At 38.6% G+C, this 22,487-nt stretch overlaps 1 protein-coding gene across 1 annotated transcript in view; it reads right to left on the reverse strand.

The window, feature by feature from the left end:
- Window positions 1-8,873: 8,873 nt before the first annotated feature.
- TMPRSS11D (transmembrane serine protease 11D) overlaps window positions 8,874-22,487 on the reverse strand; it is a 50,332-nt gene continuing 36,718 nt past the window's right edge. Inside the window, exons 6-10 of the mRNA XM_072773903.1 lie at window positions 20,677-20,715; window positions 17,527-17,704; window positions 13,976-14,235; window positions 12,712-12,854; window positions 8,874-9,068 (exon numbers count right to left, since the gene is read on the reverse strand). Of these exons, the coding sequence (XP_072630004.1) occupies window positions 8,907-9,068; window positions 12,712-12,854; window positions 13,976-14,235; window positions 17,527-17,704; window positions 20,677-20,715 (782 nt within the window). The 3' untranslated portion in view covers window positions 8,874-8,906. The remainder of the gene's footprint in view (window positions 9,069-12,711; window positions 12,855-13,975; window positions 14,236-17,526; window positions 17,705-20,676; window positions 20,716-22,487) is intronic.

The raw sequence follows: 22,487 nt of genomic DNA on the forward strand, positions 1-22,487 counted from the left end.
GCCCTTTATCTGATACGTCATTTGCAAATATCTTCTCCCATTCTGTAGGTTGTCTTTGAGTTTTGTTGACTGTATCCTTTGCTGTGCAAAAGCTTCTTATCTTGATGAAGTCCCAATAGTTCATTTTTGCTTTTGTTTCTTTTGCCTTCATGGATGTATCTTGCAAGAAGTTACTGTGGCCGAGTTCAAAAAGGGTGTTGCCTGTGTTCTCCTCTAGGATTTTGATGGAATCTTGTCTCACATTTAGATCTTTCATCCATTTTGAGTTTATCTTTGTGTATGGTGAAAGAGAGTGGTCTAGTTTCATTCTTCTGCACGTGGCTGTCCAATTTTCCCAGCACCATGTATTGAAGAGACTGTCTTTTCTTCCAGTGGATAGTCTTTCCTGCTCTGTCAAATATTAGTTGACCATAAAGTTGAGGGTCCACTTCTGGGTTCTCTATTCTGTTCCACTGATCTATGTGTCTGTTTCTGTGCCAGTACCACACTGTCTTGATGACCACAGCTTTGTAGTACAACCTGAAATCTGGCATTGTGATGCCCCCAGATATGGTTTTCTTTTTTAAAATTCCCCTGGCTATTCGGGGTCTTTTCTGATTCCACACAAATCTTAAAATAATTTGTTCTAACTCTCTGAAGAAAGTCCATGGTATTTTGATAGGGATTGCATTAAACATGTATATTGCCCTGGGTAACATTGACATTTTCACAATATTAATTCTGCCAATCCATGAGCATGGAATATTTTTCCATCTCTTTGTGTCTTCCTCAATTTCTTTCAGAAGTGTTCTATAGTTTTGAGGGTATAGATCCTTTACATCTTTGGTTAGGTTTATTAGGTATCGTATGCTTTTGGGTGCAATTGTAAATGGGATTGACTCCTTAATTTCTCTTTCTTCAGTCTCATTGTTAGTGTATAGAAATGCCACTGACTTCTGGGCATTGATTTTGTATCCTGCCATGCTGCCAAATTGCTGTATGAGTTCTAGCAATCTTGGGGTGGAGAATTTTGGGTTTTCTATGTAGAGTATCATGTCATCGGCGAAAAGGGAGAGTTTGACTTCTTCTTTGCCAATTTGAATGCCTTTAATGTCTTTTTGTTGTCTGATTGCTGAGGCTAGGACTTCCAGTACTATGTTGAATAGCAGTGGTGAGAGTGGACATCCCTGTCGTGTTCCTGATCTTAGGGGAAAGGCTCCCAGTGCTTCCCCATTGAGAATGATATTCGCTGTGGGCTTTTCGTAGATGGCTTTTAAGATGTCGAGGAATTGAGGAATGTTCCCTCTATCCCTACACTCTGAAGAGTTTTGATCAGGAATGGATGCTGTATTTTGTCAAATGCTTTCTCTGCATCTGAGAGGATCATATGGTTCTTGGTTTTTCTCTTGCTGATATGATGAATCACATTGATTGTTTTACGGGTGTTGAACCAGCCTTGTGTCCCAGGGATAAATCCTACTTGGTCATGGAGAATAATTTTCTTAATGTATTGTTGGATCCTATTGGCCAGTATCTTGTTGAGAATTTTTGCATCCATGTTCATCAGGGATATTGGTCTGTAATTCTCCTTTTTGGTGGGGTCTTTGTGTGGTTTTGGAACTAAGGTGATGCTGGCCTCATAGAACGAATTTGGAAGTACTCCATCTCTTTCTATCTTTCCAAACAGCTTTAGGAGAATAGGTATGGTTTCTTCTTTAAACGTTTGATAAAATTCCCCTGGGAAGCCATCTGGCCCTGGACTCACTCTTGTGTCTTGGGAGATTTTTGATGACTGCTTCAATTTCCTCCCTGGTTATTGGCCTGTTCAGGTTTTCTATTTCTTCCTGTTCCAGTTTTGGTAGTTTGTGGCTTTCTAGGAATGTGTCCATTTCTTCTAGATTGCCTAATTTATTGGCGTATAGCTGTTCATAATATGTTTTTAAAATCGTTTGTATTTCCTTGGTGTTGGTAGTGATCTCTCCTTTCTCATTCATGATTTTATTAATTTGAGTCTTCTCTCTCTTCTTTTTAATAAGGCTGGCGAATGGTTTATCTATCTTATTAGTTCTTTCAAAGAACCAACTCCTGGTTCCGTTGATCTGTTCCACAGTTCTGGTCTCGATTTCATTGAGTTCTGCTCGAATCTTTATTAACTCTCATCTTCTCCTGGGTGTAGGATCTCTTTGCTGTTTTTTCTCTAGCTCCTTTATGTGTAAGGTTAGCTTTTGTATTTGAGTTCTTTCCGTTTTTTGGATGGATGCTTGTATTTCGATGTATTTCCCCCTCAGGACTGCTTTTGCTGCATCCCAAAGATGTTGAACGGTTGTATCTTCATTCTCATTAGTTTCCATGAATCTTTTTAATTCTTCCTTAATTTCCTGGTTGACCCTTTCATCTTTTAGCAGGATGGTCCTTAACCTCCACGTGTTTGAGGTCCTTCCAAACTTCTTGTTGTGATTTAGTTCTAATTTCAAGGCATTATGGTCTGAGAATATGCAGGGGACAATCCCAATCTTTTGGTATCGGTTCAGACCCGATTTGTGACCCAGTATGTGGTCTATTCTGGAGAAAGTTCCATGTGCACTTGAGAAGAATGTGTATTCAGTTGAGTTTGGATGTAAAGTTCTGTAGATATCTGTGAAATCCATCTGGTCCAGTGTATCATTTAAAGCTCTCGTTTCTTTGGAGATGTTGTGCTTAGAAGACCTATCGAGGGTAGAAAGAGCTAGATTGAAGTCACCAAGTGTAAGTGTATTATTATCTAAGTATTTCTTCACTTTGGTTAATAATTGATTTATATATTTGGCAGCTCCCACATTCGGGGCATATATATTGAGGATTGTTAAGTCCTCTTGTTGAATAGATCCTTTAAGTATGATATAGTGTCCCTCTTCATCTCTCACTACAGTCTTTGGGGTAAATTTTAGTTTATCTGATATAAGGATGGCTACCCCTGCTTTCTTTTGAGGACCATTTGAATGGTAAATGGTTCTCCAACCTTTTATTTTCAGGCTGTAGGTGTCCTTCTGTCTCAAATGAGTCTCTTGTAGACAGCAAATAGATGGGTCCTGCTTTTTTATCCAGTCTGAAACTCTGCGCCTTTTGATGGGGTCATTAAGCCCGTTCACGTTCAGAGTTACTATTGAGAGATATGAGTTTAGTGTCATCATGATATCTATTCAGTCCTTGTTTTTGTGGATTGTTCCACTGAACTTCTTCTTAAAGGGGAATTTTAAGAGTCCCCCTTAAAATTTCTTGCAGAGCTGGTTTGGAGGTCACATATTCTTTCAGTTGCTGCCTGTCTTGGAAGCTCTTTATCTCTCCTTCCATTTTGAATGAGTGCCTTGCTGGATAAAGTATTCTTGGCTGCATGTTCTTCTCATTGAGGACCCTGAATATATCCTGCCAGCCCTTTCTGGCCTGCCAGGTCTCTGTGGAGAGGTCAGCTGTTACCCTAATACTCCTCCCCATAAAAGTCAGGGATTTCTTGTCTCTTGCTGCTTTAAGGATCTTCTCTTTATCTTTGGAATTTGCAAGCTTCACTATTAAATGTTGAGGTGTTGAACGGTTTTTATTGATTTTGGGGGGGGGATCTCTCTATTTCCTGGATCTGAATGTCTGTTTCCCTTCCCAGATTAGGAAAGTTTTCAGCTAGAATTTGTTCAAATACATATTCTGGCCCTCTGTCCCTTTCGGCGCCCTCGGTAACCCCAATTAAACGTAAGTTTTTCTTCCTCAGGCTGTCGTTTATTTCCCTTAATCTATCTTCATGATCTTTTACTTGTTTGTCTCTTTTTTCCTCAGTTTCCCTCTTTGCCATCAACTTGTCTTCTATGTCACTCACACGTTCTTCCACCTGGTTTACCCTCGTTGTTAGGACTTCGAGTTTGGATTGCATCTCATTCAATTGATTTTTAATTTCTGCCTGATTAGCTCTAAATTCTGCAGTCATGTAGTCTCTTGAGTCCTTTATGCTTTTTTCTAGAGCCACCAGTAGCTGTATAATAGTGCTTCTGAATTGGCTTTCTGACATTGAATTGTAATCCAGATTTAGTAACTCTGTGGGAGAGAGGACTGTTTCTGATTCTTTCTTTTGAGGTGAGGTTTTCCTTCCAGTCATTTTGCTCAGTGCAGAGTGGCCAAAAGCAGGTTGCATTGGGAAAAGGAGAAAAAGAGAGGAGAGAAAGAAGGAAAGAAAAGAGAAAGAGAAAAAAAAAGGAAGAAAAAAGCGAAAAAAAAAAAGAAGAAAAAGAGAAAGAAAAAGAAAGAAAGAAAGAAAAAAAGGGGGTGGGGGAAGGAAACAAATCAAAAAGCAAAACAAAACAAAACAAAACAACATCAAAAAAAATAAAAATAAAAAAAGAATCACGGGGGAGTATCTTCTGATTCCGTGTACTTTAGGTCCCTTGACTTCCCCTGGAACTTGTCCATCTAGCATCTAGCATCTAGGTCTTCTGGGGGAGGGGCCTGTCGTGCTGATTTTCAGGTGTGAGCACTTGGGGGAGCTGCTGTGCCCCTGCCTGGTGCAGGGTTCAGTGGGGGTTGTTCACCCCGTGAGGCCCCAGGAGGAACAACCGCAGGAACAACAACAACTCCAGCTCTGCAGCCCTGGAGTCAGCTCCCGCAGTAACTCCAGAGCTCTCGGTCTGCAGGGCCTGGAGGCTCTGGGCGGGGCCGCTGATCTGCTCAGCTGGGGCAGGAGCGTCCCCGCTGTCCTGGGCCCTCCCGGCCTCTGCCTGTCCCGGGGGAGGCCAGATCCTGGGCTGTGTCCGGGCGACCAGTGCTCTGGGGCCTGCGCTGTTTCATTAGCGCTCCTGGGGCTGCGTAGCCCCCTCCACCGAGCCGCCCCCGAGCCCCCCGAGCCCCCCCGAGCTGCTCCCGCCCTGCAGCCCCCTCCGCGGAGCCGCCCTCGAGCCCCCCCGAGCCCCCCGGAGCTGCTCCCGCCCCGCAGCCCCCTCCGCGAGCCCCGCCCGAGCCCCCCGAGCTGCTCCCGCCCTGCAGCCCCCCCGCACGGAGCCTCTTCCTCTGCCCGAGCCCCTCCGAGCTGCTCCGGGTCCCGCCGTGCGCGCTGCAGCCCTTAGGGAGCTCGGCGCACTCCCCCGGGGCGCAGGTGTCTGTCAGTGTCCCCGGAGCCCGAGGGCATCCCCGCCCTCCTGGGTCCTGCTCCACCTCCCTGCAGCCCCTTTCCCCGGGAAGGTCGGTGCAGCTCCTGCGTCTCCGGGACGGGGCTCTCCTGTCCTGGGGACACTCGCCCCGGCCTCAGCCCGGCTCCTCGCGGGCCCCTCCCCCTTGGAGGCCTTTTGTGTCTTTATTTCTTTCTTCCCCGTCTTCCTACCTTGGTAGAAGCGCGAACTCTTCTCACTGGAGCATTCCAGCTGTTCTCTCTTTAAATCTCAGGCCGAATTCGTAGATTTTCAGGATAATTTGAAGGTTATCTAGGTAATTTGGTGGAGACAGGTGATTTGGGGACCCTACTCTTCTGCCGTCTTGCCCCTCCTCTCTGTAGATGATTTGTATCATGGTTGTGCACCAGATTAAGCAAACAATGTCCCAAAGCTTTGCAACTCCTTATTTTCTCAGAGATCTTATGCTCCCTCAAAACTATTTCCTTATTGAAGGTAGAATATTAGCTTGGAAGGGACCATGGAAATCATCCTTTTTTAAGCCTGACCCATTGTAGAAATCCTCCAAAACATTTCTGTAGGTGATCATCCAGCTTCTGCCTAAGTATTTCTCTTGACATGGGAACTGTTCCTTCAAAAGACAATGGATTCTTTAAAAAAAAAAAAAGATTTTATTTATTTATTCATGAAAGACACAGTGAGAGGCAGAGGGAAAGGCAGGCTCCATGCAGGAAGCCCAATAGGGGGCTTGATCCTGGAGCTTCAGGGTCATACCCTGAGCCGAAGGCAGATGCTTCACCACTGAGCCACCCAGGCATTCCAGGACAACTGATTCTTATAGAAATGAATCACTAGAAGTATGCAGGGAAATAACCTGTTTTCCCCATAGGATATTAATCAAACTGATTGACTAGAAATGAGAAAGACTGTGTTTTGGGATTTGGATTATGTGGACATATGAAAAGTATAAAAATACCCCACCTATTTTGGATCTGTTGGAAGTGTTTAATGTTTAGCCAACTGGAAAATAGGAATTAAATTGTGTAAATGAGAGTCTGCGACAGATTTAGATAGATAATCTAAGAAGTTCTTTGCTCCATTCTCATATAAACTACAGAGTAATTTTTAATTTTGGCAAATCAATGTTCTGGGAGACTCACTTGTTTTTTAAAGATTTTATTTATTTATTCATGGGAGACACACAGAGAGAGGCAGAGACATAGGCAGACAGAGAAGTAGACTCTTCTCAGGAAGCCCGATGTCAGACTTGATCCCAGGCCCCGGGATCATGCCCTGAGCCAAAGGCAGATGCTCCATTGCTGGAGCCACCCAGGTGTCTCCCCACTTTTGATATTTAAGATATTTCCCCTGAATCTTCTAGGACCACACCCCTTTTTTTGTTATTCTGTAATGAATATCCTACTCTTTATTATTGCATCCATCAAGTTTTATTGTATGTTTATCAAAACCACCATTCTCTGGGTGTCTTAAGTGTAGGTACTATGTCTTATTTATCTTAATTTTATTAGTGTCTGGTAAACAGCCTAGAACATATTAGGGCTCAATAAATTTGTTAAATGAATGATCTACACTCTGCAATTAAGCCCTCCAAGTAGTGCAAAAAACAGCCAATTGTTTGCTCTAAACTTTCTTGGATAATTCTCTTTTCATTAGTTCTACTCACTGTTTTAAACCCAATAGGATTCAGTTTGAACATCAAATATTCACATTGTTTGCCTATTTTTTTTTTTTTTTACTGGTTAGTCTGTGTTTTCTATATGCTGAACAGAGTTTTCCCTGATAGTAATAACTTTTTCTGGCAGTGAATTAGGATACTAGAAAGTTTTTGCCAGAGTTTCCAGAATGATTTTTTTAGGAACTGAAAGAATTTATGAATGACCACTCTTCCCACAAATATCCAAAATTGTTCTCATGGAGTTACTTAGGTCTCAGAGAAGTTGAACCCATCAGTACTTTAAAAATAAATAAATAAATAAGAAAGGAGCTCTTAAATGGGTATTCTGGTATTCAAATATCTCTTCATAAAAATAAACATATTTTTTAAATAATATTTTATTTTCAATAAACTGAGTTTGTTTTATTTTGCTAAATAAGTACTTTATATAGCTTTCAAAATATAGGAACAAATAAAAATATGTTTATGATTATGTGAGGGCATGTACACACACACACACCCCAACACACCCATACACAAAACACACTTTCTTTGAGGCTTACTCAAATTACCAGTTTAATGTTGTCCTCACAGGGTAAAGCCAAGGAGTGTCAAGCTGGACGCTTGTCTCAGTTATAGGACTTGATTATAAGGCAGCAGAAGTGCCAAGCCTTTAAATTCTACTTAGCAGTTAGTTCTCTTGTAGGAGAACCAATTAAATAAATTGTTTTGAATTGTCCTTCATAAATTATAACTATGACTTCCATGAATACTTAGGTGGGGAAATAGTTTTAAAAGAGTTTATCTGAAATAAGGTGTATCGATAATTTGTACATTTCATCAAACTGGTTAAATTTTCAACTTCTTTTCCTTAAAAGTAAAAGATTTCTCTGTAGATCTGTTTAGCAATTTACATGAGGAAATACAAGAAGTTTGCATCATAACACATGTTGTAGTTCTGATACCCAAATGTTATGTAGCTTCTAGAAGGAGGAAGCCCTGACACATAGATGGTCATGCGTAACCAAGCTTCAGTTAATGCTAAAATCCCATAAAAATTCAGTTACATTCACAATTCAGACTACATAAATTGCTGTGCCATTAAATTTTAATGGATTTATGTTCTTTTGTAAAGTGTGTGTAAGGGAGACAAAGGGAGAAAGAAAGAGGAAGAGAGAGAAATGTTCCTTTTCTACAATAATTTTATTGAAATTACACTAATCTTTCTCTTTGCAAAACAATTCTTCATATATGACTGAAAATTCATTACTTGGATTTAGCTATTGAGGATCCTTAAATTCTCAAAAATAACTTGCACTGGGTGATCTTTAGTTCTTAAGATTACTCCTATTTAGTTGTTCAAAAGCACTGCATAGTTATAAGTCAGCTGAGAAGGTTGTGTTGTATTTCATCAGTTTATGGAGGAAATAAGTTCTCTTTTTTCATAGAGATGAGGGATTTTTTAATAAAAGTCATCATGAAATCATAATTCATGGAGTCTTAGTTGAGGAATGACTATTTTAGCTTTGCTCTTAAATGCCTGAAATTTATCAGTTCCTATGAGAGTGTGTTTTTATAGGATAATTAAGATTGCTGTAGGGATTCTAGGACTTATACCACTTGTAGAATATTGAGTAAACAGAAATTTCAAGTAAATAGTATTTTTCTTGCCTCTTGCTGTTCTTTCTGTCTTGAAAGTTATCCTGCCACTTTTTCCCCTTGTGAGTTTCTCTATTTTGCCTACTTATCAGTTTCAGTGAGACTTTTTGGGGAATACTCCTCTAACCCTGCAGACTCATCCAGAGTCCTCTAATGTTTAACTCGCAGGGTACCGGTTTTTCTCACTCCTCGCTCTTATCACAACTGCTATAAAATTGTTACCTCTGTAGCTAGTTTACATGTTACCCCTGGCACAAGCCATGATACGAGGCAGCATTCATATAGCTTTCTTGACAAAACATAAAATCCAGAGTAATAAAGAACATATAGTGTTGATGAAACCATATCTATGTAGTAACAGGATGTTAAAATAGGGAACTTTCGGTTTCTTTAGCAGCTGAAAAGGAAAGTCTTGGAATTTTAGATGTACACCTGCATACAGACTTTGCCACAAAGATGCATTTATTGTGCTAGACTCCAGTTTTTTCAGTTATCCAGTCACGGTAGGCTGTCACTCGAGTGTACACTCCTGGCTTATCTGGCAGACCGCATCGGTCCCCCCAGCTTACTATTCCCACGAGGAACCAAAGCCGCCGTGAGTCCTCTTGAACCAGTGGGCCACCCGAGTCACCCTGAGGGAAACACAATGATTAATTGCTTAAGTGTGAGACAACCGAAAGTATTAAGGAGTTTATTTCTATGTCAGAAGTCACATCCATTATGACAGTAAATAAATTTAGTCTAACATTCCCTATTGAGACATTATACAACGTTGAAATACTATACCAATTTTCAAGTGAAAATTACCAAAATCCTTCAAGACCACATGTTGTTCCTTCAGCAAATGTGAGAAGATGAGAAGCATGTTTCCCACTGTCCTCAGTTGCCTGGCTGAGTGCTTCCCATCCCAGACGTTACCTCTTTTGGGGAGCCTTCCCTGGCCTGTATCTTCCTCCCCACTGTCACCCCTACTAGCTTTGGGCTGGATTAGTTTTTCATTGCCTGTGCTCCCATATCTTGTGTACATCTCTTTCCCTCCTGTATTATTATTATTATTATTATTATTATTATTTTATTTTTATTTTTTATGATAGTCACAGAGAGAGAGAGAGAGAGGGAGAGGCAGAGACATAGGCAGAGGGAGAAGCAAGCTCCATGCACCGGGAGCCCGATGTGGGATTCCATCCCGGGTCTCCAGGATCACGCCCTGGGCCAAAGGCAGGCGCCAAACCGCTGTGCCACCCAGGGATCCCCCCTCCTGTGTTATTTTTTACAAGCACCTCGGGTGACTGTTTGAACTTACTCCCTTGTACCAGTTCCCCTCGTGGCATCTGTGCATTGCTGCAAAACTCACGGCTTGTAGAATACTTGCTAATTGTCTGGTTTTTTGGCTACTCTAGAAGGCCTGCCAGGGAAGGCCTACCTATTCTGGACACTGCTGTATCCTAAACTTCTATCTCATTGGTGATGCTAAGGAAATATTTGTTGGATGAATGAGTCTTCAGAAGTCTCACTTATCTTCCTTTTCATAGTCCTGCATGGTGTCTGAGGCATAATATATTATCAAAAAGTATTCTTTGGTGAATAATGAAAAAGACATTTATATGGCAATGAGTAAAACATTCCTTATGAAATACCTACTCACCAATTATAATAAACTAACCAACAAATATTTTAATGCAGTAATCTAGATGGGGAGACAAATTTAGTCTGTTTGACATACTGCATGGTAGGTTAAGTCTGTGGCTTCTGGAGTTAGAGAGCCTGGGTTGGAATCCTCTGCTTATCAGCCATATGAACTTCAGTAACCTAGCTCTCTCTCTCTCTCTCTCTCTCTCTCTTTTTAATTGAAGTTCAATTTGCCAACGTATAGTATAACACCCAGTGCTCAGCTCTCTCTGCCTTGGTTTCCTCATCTGCAAATAATGCTTCTATAAATGAGTTTTACACACACAACACTTTCAGTGCAACCTGGCATATGGTCTGTACTAATAAAAGTTAGCTTTTACCACGTGTGAGTTTAAAATAGTTTGCTGTTCATTTGACTATGCTTAGTAGCTAGCTTTTCATACCTACTTAATTACTGGTCTAGATGGGGAGAAGGGTCAGTGTGTGAATCACCATGGTAAGCACTGCATAGAGCTAATTGGCACCTGCATCCTTTGGGTTGTGTGTTTGCACTTCAGTTAGCCAGTTCTCAGCACTTACTCATCATTGTGTTTTTGCTGTGATTTCTTCTCCTTTCTAGTAAGAAATTTCTCTGCATGTCTTACCAAGAGTGGCAAGCAGATGTTAACCTAAGAGGCACACATAATTTTCCTGATTCTGGACAGCTTCACTGCCTGATCAGACATTTGAGCTTGTGTTCTGTCTTCTAGACTATATAGCTTTCATGAATGCAAGGACTACATTGCTATGCTGGCACAGTATCTGGTGTACAGAAAGTAATTCATACGTTTTCTCTGAATGAATGAATGAATGAATGGGTGGATGAACTGAAACAAGTATGATCTCATAAGCCTTTTTGTAAACTGTGATTTCTTTTTGAGGCACAAACTCTATGTATTGTTGTATTTCAGTGAAAATTATTGAGTTCTGGAGTGGAACACACAGGGGAAGTTTCATGATAAATTAGGGCTTGATCTGGGCTTAAAAGGAAGAGCAGAATTTGTGTATGAAGGTGGAAAGGGGCATCTTGAGTGAAGCATGAGTAACACCCTTTTATCTTTCAGGTGTTTCCTTAACTCAATCTAGTTAATGCTCTTAGTAGAACCAGAATTGTCAGCGTACAGGTATGTTGCTTATTTGATTGGTGAGTTTTTTTGAAAATCACTATGAAATTTGAGAATTTGTTGATACAGAGCTAGCAATAAAAAATAAACAGGAAGTGGAACAAGAAGTGTTCTCTATCACAAAGACATCTCCACTTAAAGGGAAAAGGCCAATGGGTAATTAATGGTATTTTCAAAATTGATAAACAATTCCTCTCCATTTACACAACCTTGCAGTCAATAAAAATGTTTAATTTTGGGAAAATGCTCATAGATTGGGATCTTTGAGAAAACTGTGGAAGAGCTACTTCTTATCTACTTTTTCAAGATTGTGAGCACGAAATAAAAAACTCAGTAATGTTTGAGGAAAGAATAAACCTGATTTTTTTGCATACTATCTGCCCCCCCCCAAAACAGCAGCAGATTCCTCAAGAAAAGATTAATTTTTCTAAATTTCTAGAAATGTAATTTCTGATAGTAAGTAGTTGTTGCTGTTACAATATGGAGTTTCAGACTTAGGATTAAAATCTACTAAAAGACATAAACACGTTAATTGTTTAGATAATATAATTAAAATGTTAGTATTAAAATGCTATTCTGGGCAGCCCAGGTGGCTCAGCAGTTTAGCGCCGCCTTCAGCCCAGGGCGTGATCCTGGAGTCCCGGGATCGAGTCCCAGGTCGGGCTCCCTGCATGGAGCCTGCTTCTCCCTCTGCCTGTCTCTGCCTCTCTCTCTCTCTCTCTGTGTGTCTCTCATGAATAAATAAAATCTTTAAAAAAATGCTATTCTAATTACTTTAAGATTTCATAATTATTCGCATTTTTATGTTTGGTTGAAAATGACAGGCTAGATCTAATAGTTTCCCCCCCTCCTCATTTATGCTGTTTTACAGTTATGGAAACTGTTGTGACTATAGTAACTAAGCTTTTTGTGTACATTTTTTTTATCCTCAAGGTGCTGATATTCAGGTTTTATTTATATTTTAAAATCAATTATTGTCTATGACTCTCAGGGGACGGATTAATTTATTTAAACCTTTATAGTGTTTGAAAGTTTGAGATTGAATTTTTTTTTTTATCAGAGATTGAAATTACATCAGTGGTCATGGTCTAGGTTAAAAACAGGAAAAATAGCTGAGATGACTGAGATTTCTTTGTTTTTTAGCACAGGCCTGGCTAAAGTTCAGTACTATTATTATCCCCATTTTACAGATAAAAAAATTTGTCATAGAGGTTAAGGAATTCAATGCAGTTCTGTCCTGTTCTTGAACTTGGGTGGTTAACATTCTGGAATTTGGTTTCTCAAAATTGGTGTTCAATAACCACAGCAACAAAAATTGGTGTTCAACTGCATAAGAGAATTTTAACTCTAAAATCTAGTTAAGTTTTTAGAGGATCAAGGCTGTGTATTATAATTATGTTACCTCTATGCCTATCACAGTATCACATGCTAGTAAGTACTTACAAACTTGGATAATGATGTGATAATATTGTCATGAACTTACCCGGCATGCATCCACTCCACCTTGAGGTAGGCCAGCACAGAGCATTCCAGGCCTGACAGCTCCGTTATAACTAGTTGGTGCATTACATACATCATTACTTATTATTCTGACCCGTGCTTGCTGTAGATCTGAAACTGTGTTACCTGTGAAGTATAAAAGCAGAAATAAAATGGATAAATTAATAACCTTATGATAAATATGTGAAGGAATAAATGTATCCCAAACACAATTTCTTATGCAGCAAAGGAAGCTATGGAAGATATATGTCAGAGTTTCTTGTCAGAAGAGATTCCTATAGTAGAGTAGAATAACTCCTTTATACAGGTCAATTTTATTTTTTTCCTTTAGCTTTGCCATGCTGTGCCCCTTAGAACCTGAGAGCAAAATAAAACTGCTGTTTTAAGATCTACTAGTAGGATTTAAATTATTCACTGACTGACTTTGAATTGGGAAAATAACACATTGAATAACCTTTAGTCTAACAATGAAAGAGAAACCAGTTGGATTTCAAGGCTAGAGAACTGATTTATTTTATATTGATGTTCCTTCAAAGGGGCACTGCCATTTTTGTGATTGGCACAAATTTTATCTATTAAACTAAATTTTTTGGGTCATGAAAACACAGTGAAATATTTTCTAGGACAACTAAGCCTTCATATTACTCCTTGGAGACATGATCTACAACATGAGCTGAAGCATGTGGAAATTGTTAATGCCATCCTTCCACGCCCTGGCTGATATTCTTATTTTCACCATGGCCCTATTTGTTCTTTCACATTGCCCTCGTTTTTATTCCTATTTTATTCCTTCAATAAACAAGGGTGGGCAATGCACATGTAGAGTTTCTTGCTTTAGAGGCAGGATTCATTTCATCTCAGAATACCTTAATGGTTGTTAATACTTTAAAGGATGTTAAAACCCTTAGAGAATACCTATCCAAATATTCTATTCAATTATTTTTAATTTTCTTTATAGGGGAGACATTTGAGACCTAGGGATTCTGCATCATTGAAGAACTCATATTTCTTCATCACTTTCTTTTACATGTCCCTATTAATATGTTTGAAAATTTCCTACAATTTGTAGGGACACTGCTTTGCTTTGCTGAGGAAACTCAGGAATAACCAGAGCTTGGGCTCATCAGAATATAGAATGGTTTCTTCCATAAAACATGTCCTTCACGTGTTCCCTAATTAAAAAATATTGCATAGCAGCAAGTACCAGGAGGTTTTGTTGCTGTTGTTATTTTTCCCGAGACACTTACCACCGTATTCTTGAGATCCCCATCCTGTTACATAAGCAGAAGAACCAGGTGGAATATTCTGGGTAGCCTCTGGGAGACACACCCTATGGATATTTTTGGTAAAGTTGATACCTCCTTCAAGTTGTATAGCTGCAATATCATTTTCATGAGTTGCAGGGTTATAATTGTTATGGATTAAAATAGTCCTTACTCTTCTTTTCTGTTTAGGAAATGCTATTGAAGCACCAAAGATGGCAGTCCACTGACGAGGATTAGATTGGCTAAAAAAATATGAAAACATACTTTGAATACGGAATTTGTGAGCATGTCAAACATTTGAATTTTGTGTCTGTCATCCCTGTCACCAGCTAGCAACTGTTTGATCAATATCTCTTTGGTATGTATTTCTGGATTACACAGCTAGTAAATGAATGATCATTTATCTAAAGGGTCTGTGATTTGGGCTTGATTAACTCAATGTTGCTCCTAATGTTGAATAACAATAAAATGTAACCACATAATAATGTAAGAGTTTTGTGGAATTTAAATAGAGATGATACAGAAATAAAAATTTTATGTCCAGGAAATAATTTTATAAGGTACAGTAGCTTGTGTGAGAGTGAATGCTAAGTAAAAAATTCTAAAGAAAAAAGTAGTAAAAAAATTAAAAAAGTAGTTTACAACAAGCAAATTACATGATTTTTTTTATATTGAACTTCTGCTCAGGATCTTTACAGAGAAGATTCTAAAGATATTCTTCATCTCTTCCTTCCCTCCTTTTTTCTCTCATCCAGCAAGTGAATAAGAGCATGATTTTGGAGCCAGTTAGATTTAGATTTAAATCTTGGCCATGCCATACATTAACAGTGTTATTTAGGGAAACTCATTTCATATCTCTAATTCTTAGTTTATTTTTGCATAAAATATGATTGATGATATCCTCTAACACAGTTGTAAGTATTGAGAAGAGTGTGTCAAGCACAGTGTTTGGCACACAATAAGCATTCAATGAAGGTAACAATTATTTTCATCAGTTAGATTTGAACAAGGCATTACTAAGTGTCTACTTTGTATAAGAAACAGTGTGAATGTCTGGGAACAAAAATATAAATAAGTATGCTACAGCAATCAGACCCAAAAAATGACATAGAAGTCATCTGAATCAGCAAGGAAGAAGTACAACTTTCAGTATTCGCAGATGACATGATACATATTATATCTAGAAAACCTGAAAGACTCCACCAAAAAACTGCTAGAACTGATAAATGAATTTAGTAAAGTTGCAGGATACAAACTCAGTATATAGAAATCTTTTACATTTCTATACACCAGTAATGAAGTAGCAGAGGGAGACATTAGGGAATCAATCCCATTTACAATTGCACCAAAACCAATAAGATACCCAGGAATAAACCTAACCAAAGAGATGAAAGACCTATACTCTTAAAAACTATAAAACACCGATGAAATACATTGAAGAGGACACAAAGAAATGGAAATACATTCCATGCTCATGGATTGGAAGAGCAAATATTATTAAAATGTCTATGTACCCAAAGCAATCTACACATTTAATGAAATGTCTATCAAAATATCAAAGGCATTTTTCACAGAACTACAGAAAACAACCCTAAAATTTGTATGGAACCACAAAAGACCCCCAAGAGGCAAAGCAATCTTGAAAAAGAAAAGGAAAGCTGGAAGTATCACAATTCTGGACTTCAAGTTATATTAGAAAGCTCTAGTAATTAAAACGGTTTAGTGCCGGCACAAAGACACATAGATCAATAGAACAGTGAAAACCTAGAAATGAATAGAAAACCTAGAAATGAACCCACAATTATATGGTTAATTAATCTTTGACAAAGCAGGAAAGAAGATGTTTCAAGCATTTAAAATCATGAATTCCTTTGGTAATCGGTGATATTTATAACAGTGGTTTTCTTTATAGTGATATCCTTTACTTAGCATTTGGTGGTTGGATCTGTGTAGGGCTTAGAATACAGTACAGTTTGTATTATATCCCTGATGATGCTAAGTGCCTGCTAAATCCAGGTATTGCATTTAAGAGCAGTTGCTCAATCTGTTTCTTTTCCATAAGGTGTTAATATCCCTTTCCCCATTTCTTCCCTTTGGAATTCTGAAGAATCTTCACCATTTCTAGGGAGTCCTTTGCAGATTTGAGGGTACTGCTGCATAACATAGTGCCTGTTACAAAACTATTATGAGGGAGTTAAGTTTAACAAGACTACTGCACGATACTCTTAAATCCGAAAAAGTACGTAGAGTCCAGTAGAAGAGAATAATTCAGTCTGCTTGGGACTCAAGGTTCATGCTTTGAGAAATGTCTGGATTGATCGGATAGGAGGGCTCTGGGTATGTGGTAAGTTGGATTTTAGACTGTGGCTATTTAGTGAGTCTGAGAAGAGGATAGATATGGTCAGAGGCACATTTGATTTAGATCTTCACTTTTTTGAGTGAACATTTTGAGTTTAGTTCCCAGCAACTGTAGGGATCTAGGATGCTCCAATAATAAGGTTGTGTCTTTCCCTAACAGATTTACTCATCTGTCTAAAGTCCTTCTATTCTAAGTAAGTTTTTCATCCTACTCTACCCTGACAGTTTATTACTTTCATGTTAGCAATAACCTTCAGTCACATCAATGAAGAACTTTTAAGTAGTTTAAATTCATGTTATTTACGCTACTCATCATTATTGATCATTATTTTTGTGCATATCTATCTCTAACATTAGAATGTAGGCTCCTTTAAAGTATGAGCAGTGTTTAATTAGCTTCTCTGATAATACTATGCTCATAGTAGATATTCAATAATTGTTTTGAGAGAATTAGTTAATGGCATACAACAGTCTCAGATCAGCCATCAGCCCGCTGATCAGCTTTCATGATATAATGTGCAAACATCCTGTAGCAATTCATTTTTTTTAAATTTTTATTTATTTATGATAGTCACAGAGAGAGAGAGAGAGAGAGAGGCAGAGACACAGGCAGAGGGAGAAGCAGGCTCCATGCACCGGGAGCCCGACGTGGGATTCGATCCCAGGTCTCCAGGATTGCGCCCTGGGCCAAAGGCAGGTGCTAAACCGCTGAGCCACCCAGGGATCCCCTGTAGCAATTCATTTTGCTACGATTTAACATATGTTTACATTAGTGTATTTAATCCTATCAAAAACACTAAGACATAGATAACAGTATGCCCTTAATTTGGAAGAAAAATAAAAGAGGCTTATAAAGGTTCAATAAATTTCCCAAGCTTTCATAGCTAGGATTTAAGTGAAACATTCTGACATATAAATCATTGTTCTTTATCATGTTGGCATGCTATTGCCTGAAACAGAAAAAAATTGGATTAAATTTAGCAAGCTGAAGGGAGAAAAAAAAGTTTGTTTTTGCTATTATGAATAGGAAGAAAACACTCATTAATTTTTTCTTTTTGCATTCAATTCCTTTTAGCATAATCCAATTATGTTCAGTCCTGGGAGGTATGGGTGGAGTTCTTCTATATATGTCTCTCCTAGTCATTCCTGGATGGGTAGGTAAGCTGTGGTCTCACCTTCTGAAGCAGTGAGCTGCTGACAGGATCCACATGCTACTGATCAGGACACCTCCACAGTGGTGAACATTATTCTTCTGTAGACTGACTTGCCATGGCCAATCTCCTTCTTCAGCCTTGTTGCCTCCTAGGATCCTCTCCTCAGACAAAGTTATTAGGTCTGGACGGGCCCCACATCCTAATGAGAAAAAGATATTAAAGTGCTGGAAGATCATGATTCATTTACTTTGGGGAGATGCTGCCAAGAATCTATCTTTTACAACTTGTCTTTTATGTATTCTTCCCCAGGACATGCTAGGCTTTCCAAAAGCATGATCAGTGTGTTATTTTTTAGGGTATTTATGTGACTACTATTGACTATAGACTGCATTTTATTTATTTTTTTAAAAAGATTTTATTCATTTATTCATGAGAGAGAGAGAGAGAGAGAGAGGCAGAGACACAGGCAGAGGGAGAAGCGGGCTCCATGCAGGGAGCCCGATGCGGAACTTGGGTCTCCAGGATCACACCCTGGGCTGAAGGCGGCGCTAAACCACTGAGCCACCTGGGCTGCCCTATAGATTGCATTTTAGAGATTATTTCTGAATTTAATTGACATGGAGCTTCAAATTCTGGAGCAGCTTGTGTTCTCTGGAATTTTCCATGAAAATAAGTTAAGATAGGTCAGTGCTGGATATAACAGCTTGAGCCACAAGTTTACTAGGAAATTTCCATCTTCTCTATAGCTTTCCTATTCAAAAGTGCAGTCTGTGTACCTGCAGTACCGGCATACCCTGGAAATTTATTAGAAATGTTGCCATTGTGTGAAGATAGCCTAAGGGTCTATCAGTGGATGAATGGGTCAAAAGAATGTTTACACACACACACACACACACACACACACACACAGAGGGTTATTATTCAACCTTAAATAAGAAGGAAATTCTTCTGTTTGCAACAATGTGGATGAACTGGAGAGTATCATGCTAAGTAAAGTAAGTCAGACAAATAGTACCACCTATATGTTGTGGAATCTTTTTCTTTTTTATGTTGTGGAATCTTAAAAAAAAAAAAATAGTCAAGCTCCTAAAAAGAATGAGTAGAAAGTAGTTGCCATGAGCTAGAGGGTTGGGGAAATGGAGAGAATTTGGTAAAAGTGTAAAAACTTTCAGGCATAAGGTAAATAAGGTCTGAGGATCTAGTGTAAAACATGATGACTATAGTTCATAACACTATTGTATAATTGAAATTTTCTAGGAGTATAGAACTTAAATGTTCTCACCAAAAAAGTGTGTGGAGAGGTGTTAAACATGTGAGGCTATGAATATGTTAACTAGATGGAATTTTTTCATAATGTATACATATAACAAATCATGATCTTGTGTACTTTAAATATCTTACAATATTGTCAATTATACCTCAAAGCTGAAAAAAATGGACTCTAAGACCCACACTAGGGAAAAATGAGAAGCTGTGTTCTCCTTCTCCTCAACTTTATTGTGGAATAATTGACAAATATAATTCTGTATATTTAAAGTGTACAGTGCAATGAGTTGATATACGTATACATTGTTGATTGCCAAGATCAAGGCAACCAACACCTCCATCAGCTCACATAGTTAACTCTTCTTGTGCATGTGTGGTAAGAATGATGAAGGTCTACTTTTAGCAACTTGCAAGCATACAATACTGTTATTGACCATAGGCACCGTGCTGTGTGTTAGATCCTCAGAACTTACTAGAAGCTGCATTCTAACAAGTGACTCATGTGTACACTGACGTTGGAAAAGTGTTCTTATCAAGAAATCTTCATAGTGGTAATTCAACTCCTCATGTAATTTCCGGGCCATCTCCATAATCAACTCTACATTACCAGATGTGCCCTTGAAAAAGAGTTACTTCAGGTCCACAGACTATTCTTGAGGGTAAGTGACGGTCTCTCAGTATCTAGAGAGGCTTATTTACACATCATAAGAGAGAAAACCCATGAACACTCCAATGGGTGAAGCTGAAATGATCATTCAAGTCCTCCCAATTCCCATCCCCATGATTTGTTTCCATTTTTTAAGTTGATTACTAAGAAATTAGAAGTAAGTCACCAACAATAATTTCTATTGCTCTAAAGTAGTGAGATTGCTTCAATAGGACATCTATCCAAAGGTATTTTTTCCTAACAGACTTTCCAGATAAAGGAGGGCCAGACTTCCATTAAGAGTATACACAGAACATAAGTTCCTCCCCTGTATCCTTCAACCAAATTCCCTAGTAAATTACTGAAGCACGTTTTCATTAAAAGGAAGCATGAATTAAATACATAATGAAGGTGAAAAATACCCATAAAGGTAGCATAACCTTGTAACATCAATTAAGTATTTGATATAGGCCAGCTATTGAGGTACACTGAACTAGTTTCTAACTACTTTCATCACTAGAGAAGTAAAGAGCTCTTTTCTAGGGTTTATATTTCTGTTGTGGTAGCCTGAGAATATACTGAATTACATTGAAAAGTAGTGACTTTTCTTTCAGATTAGAGAAATTAAACTGACAATACTTTTATAATTTTTTTATTATTCCTTTTTATTTTTTATTTATTTTTTAAAATAAATTTTATTTATTTATTCACGAAAGACACAGAAAGAGAAAGGCAGAGACACAGGCAGAGGGAGAAGTAGGCTCCATGCTGGGAGCCTGATGTGGGACTCTATCCTGGGACCTGAACCGGAGGCAGATGCTTAACCTCTGAGCCACCCAGGCGTCCCTATTATTCTTTTTAATTAACTTAAATTACCCTAAACAACAAAGCAGACTATTCTAGTGGTTAGGGGGAGCCATATAAATGGTATCACCAAACATAATTTACAAGTCTACAGAAATGCCAACATAGAGCAGGATAAGAAAAGGTTCCCAAGGCTGCCACGAAAATTATCCTGAGGTCAGACTCGACCCAGAATGTCACTGCGGCCACCTCCTTTTAAAAGGAGGTGAAAACCTAAACATCACTCCATGGGCCAATGGAATCAGTGATGTTTTATCTCAACAGCAGGCACAAGAGTGAATTGAGAATAAAGATAACACCTTAACAGAAACTACCTTGGCAAACAGTGCAAACACTTGAACATTTACTATTCATATTTTGGTAAACCATTTTTATGAGATAATTTTGAAACTTACCTTCAGTGAAAATATTTACTGTATCCTGGTCAGTAATGGCTGGTGTTAAAAAAAAAAAAAAGTGAGAGTAAGATCAATACCAGAAGGACTGTATATTATTTCACCTTAATTTCTTAAATGTAGTCCTCAGACAGCCATCATCAGAATCACTCAGAGAGCTGATAAGATACAGATTTCTAGGCTTCTTCCTAGACCTGCTAAAAGAACCTCTGAGTCATAAGCCCCAGAAATCTCTGCACTTACAATATTCCCCCAATTTATTGTTATTTATATTAAAGTTTGTGCTTTAATTTCTCATCAAACATTAAAAGACATTTAAAAGATATTTAAAAGATATTCCTGCCCTCAAGTCACTCGATTTAGTTGGGAAAACAGTATAAGAGAAGTTAAATTTTCATTTACTTGAATATATATGTGGGTATATAGAGATGTATGTACTACTTTAGTACAAGAATACTGATACTATTCTTGGTACTGCAGGTATAACAGTGAGCAAAACACAGGAGGTCTGCCCTCACATAATTTACAGCTAGAAATTATTCAAGGACTCATTCAAATAAATTTAAGTGGAGAGGAAAAGGGAGAGGGTTATCATGCTACCTGAGGGATTCACTGAGTTATCATGGTGAGAAAAACATTTCAGATGCATTTTGAAGACCTAAAAGGAACTTTCCAGGCAGACAAGCAGTGAAAAGGTATTCCAGGTGGAAAGTGTAGTGGGTCCAAGTGTATGGAGATGTATGATGTGGAATCATCAAGTCAGTAGAGCAGTGCAAGTGCAGCAAAAGGGAAATGGTGGGAGGGCACAGACAAAAAATGTTTAGCAGATAGTAAAGGTCTGTCTATTCCAATTTAAGGTCTGCTTACAGAGCTGCTTTCTTTGCACGTCCTACAGCCATGTCAAACTCAACGTGACCAAATTTACCTCAAATTTGCTACTTATGTTATATTTCCTCCTTTAGGAAATGATCCCACTTCTACCCGTGGCTAGAAATCTGAAACAGTCTCTAATTCTTCCCTTCCTGTCATCTTCACCTCTTATTGTTTTTCAGATTTTGTACCTTCTAGCCTCTAACAAACCTTTGAATTAGGTGCATCCCATCCTCTCCATCCCCCTGGCTGTAACTTTAATTCATACTTTCATCATTTGACATCTTTGCTAATTACAATAACTTTCAATCTGAATTCCCTGCCTCAACTTTTGTACTTTTCAGTATGTCTATCTCTACTTTGCCAGGCTGTTTTTTTTCTAAAAAATGTATGTCAGACATTTCCTTGCTTGAAAACTTTTAATGAGAAATCAGCTTACTTCCCATAAAATAAACGTAAAACGTCTCAGACAAGTTTTCATGCTCTCTAAAATCAGTTTATCCAAACTTAATTGCTGCCAAAAGTGTCACAGGGTTTGGGAATTATATCGCTTTGTGAGTGTCAGAGGAGCCAAAACATCCTTTTAGAGGCAGGAAAGAACTGACCACCCCTTTTTGTTCTTTGGATAAGAGACTTGAGTTCAAATCCTGCCTTCCCTACATGCTGATTGTATAACCCTGGGTAATTCTCTTCTTTTTTGAGTGGGAACAATAAAAGTATAAGACATGATTGTTCTGAGGATTAAGCAAACTGTAATGGATGAGCATTAGCCAGTCAGAAAGGACACAACAAACCTTGGAGCTAGAGCAGCGTCTTGGAAGTCCTAGCTATGCTAATCATTAACTCTTCAGTTACGGGGGATGAGCTGGGAGTCCAGGGTAGGGATGGGAGGATTTGAAGAGCCTGGGACGACACCTCTGTGGGCCTAGTGCAGTGGTGGT

The sequence above is a fragment of the Canis lupus genome, chromosome 14, assembly GCF_048164855.1.
Source record: "Canis lupus baileyi chromosome 14, mCanLup2.hap1, whole genome shotgun sequence".
Classification (NCBI taxonomy): domain Eukaryota; kingdom Metazoa; phylum Chordata; class Mammalia; order Carnivora; family Canidae; genus Canis; species Canis lupus.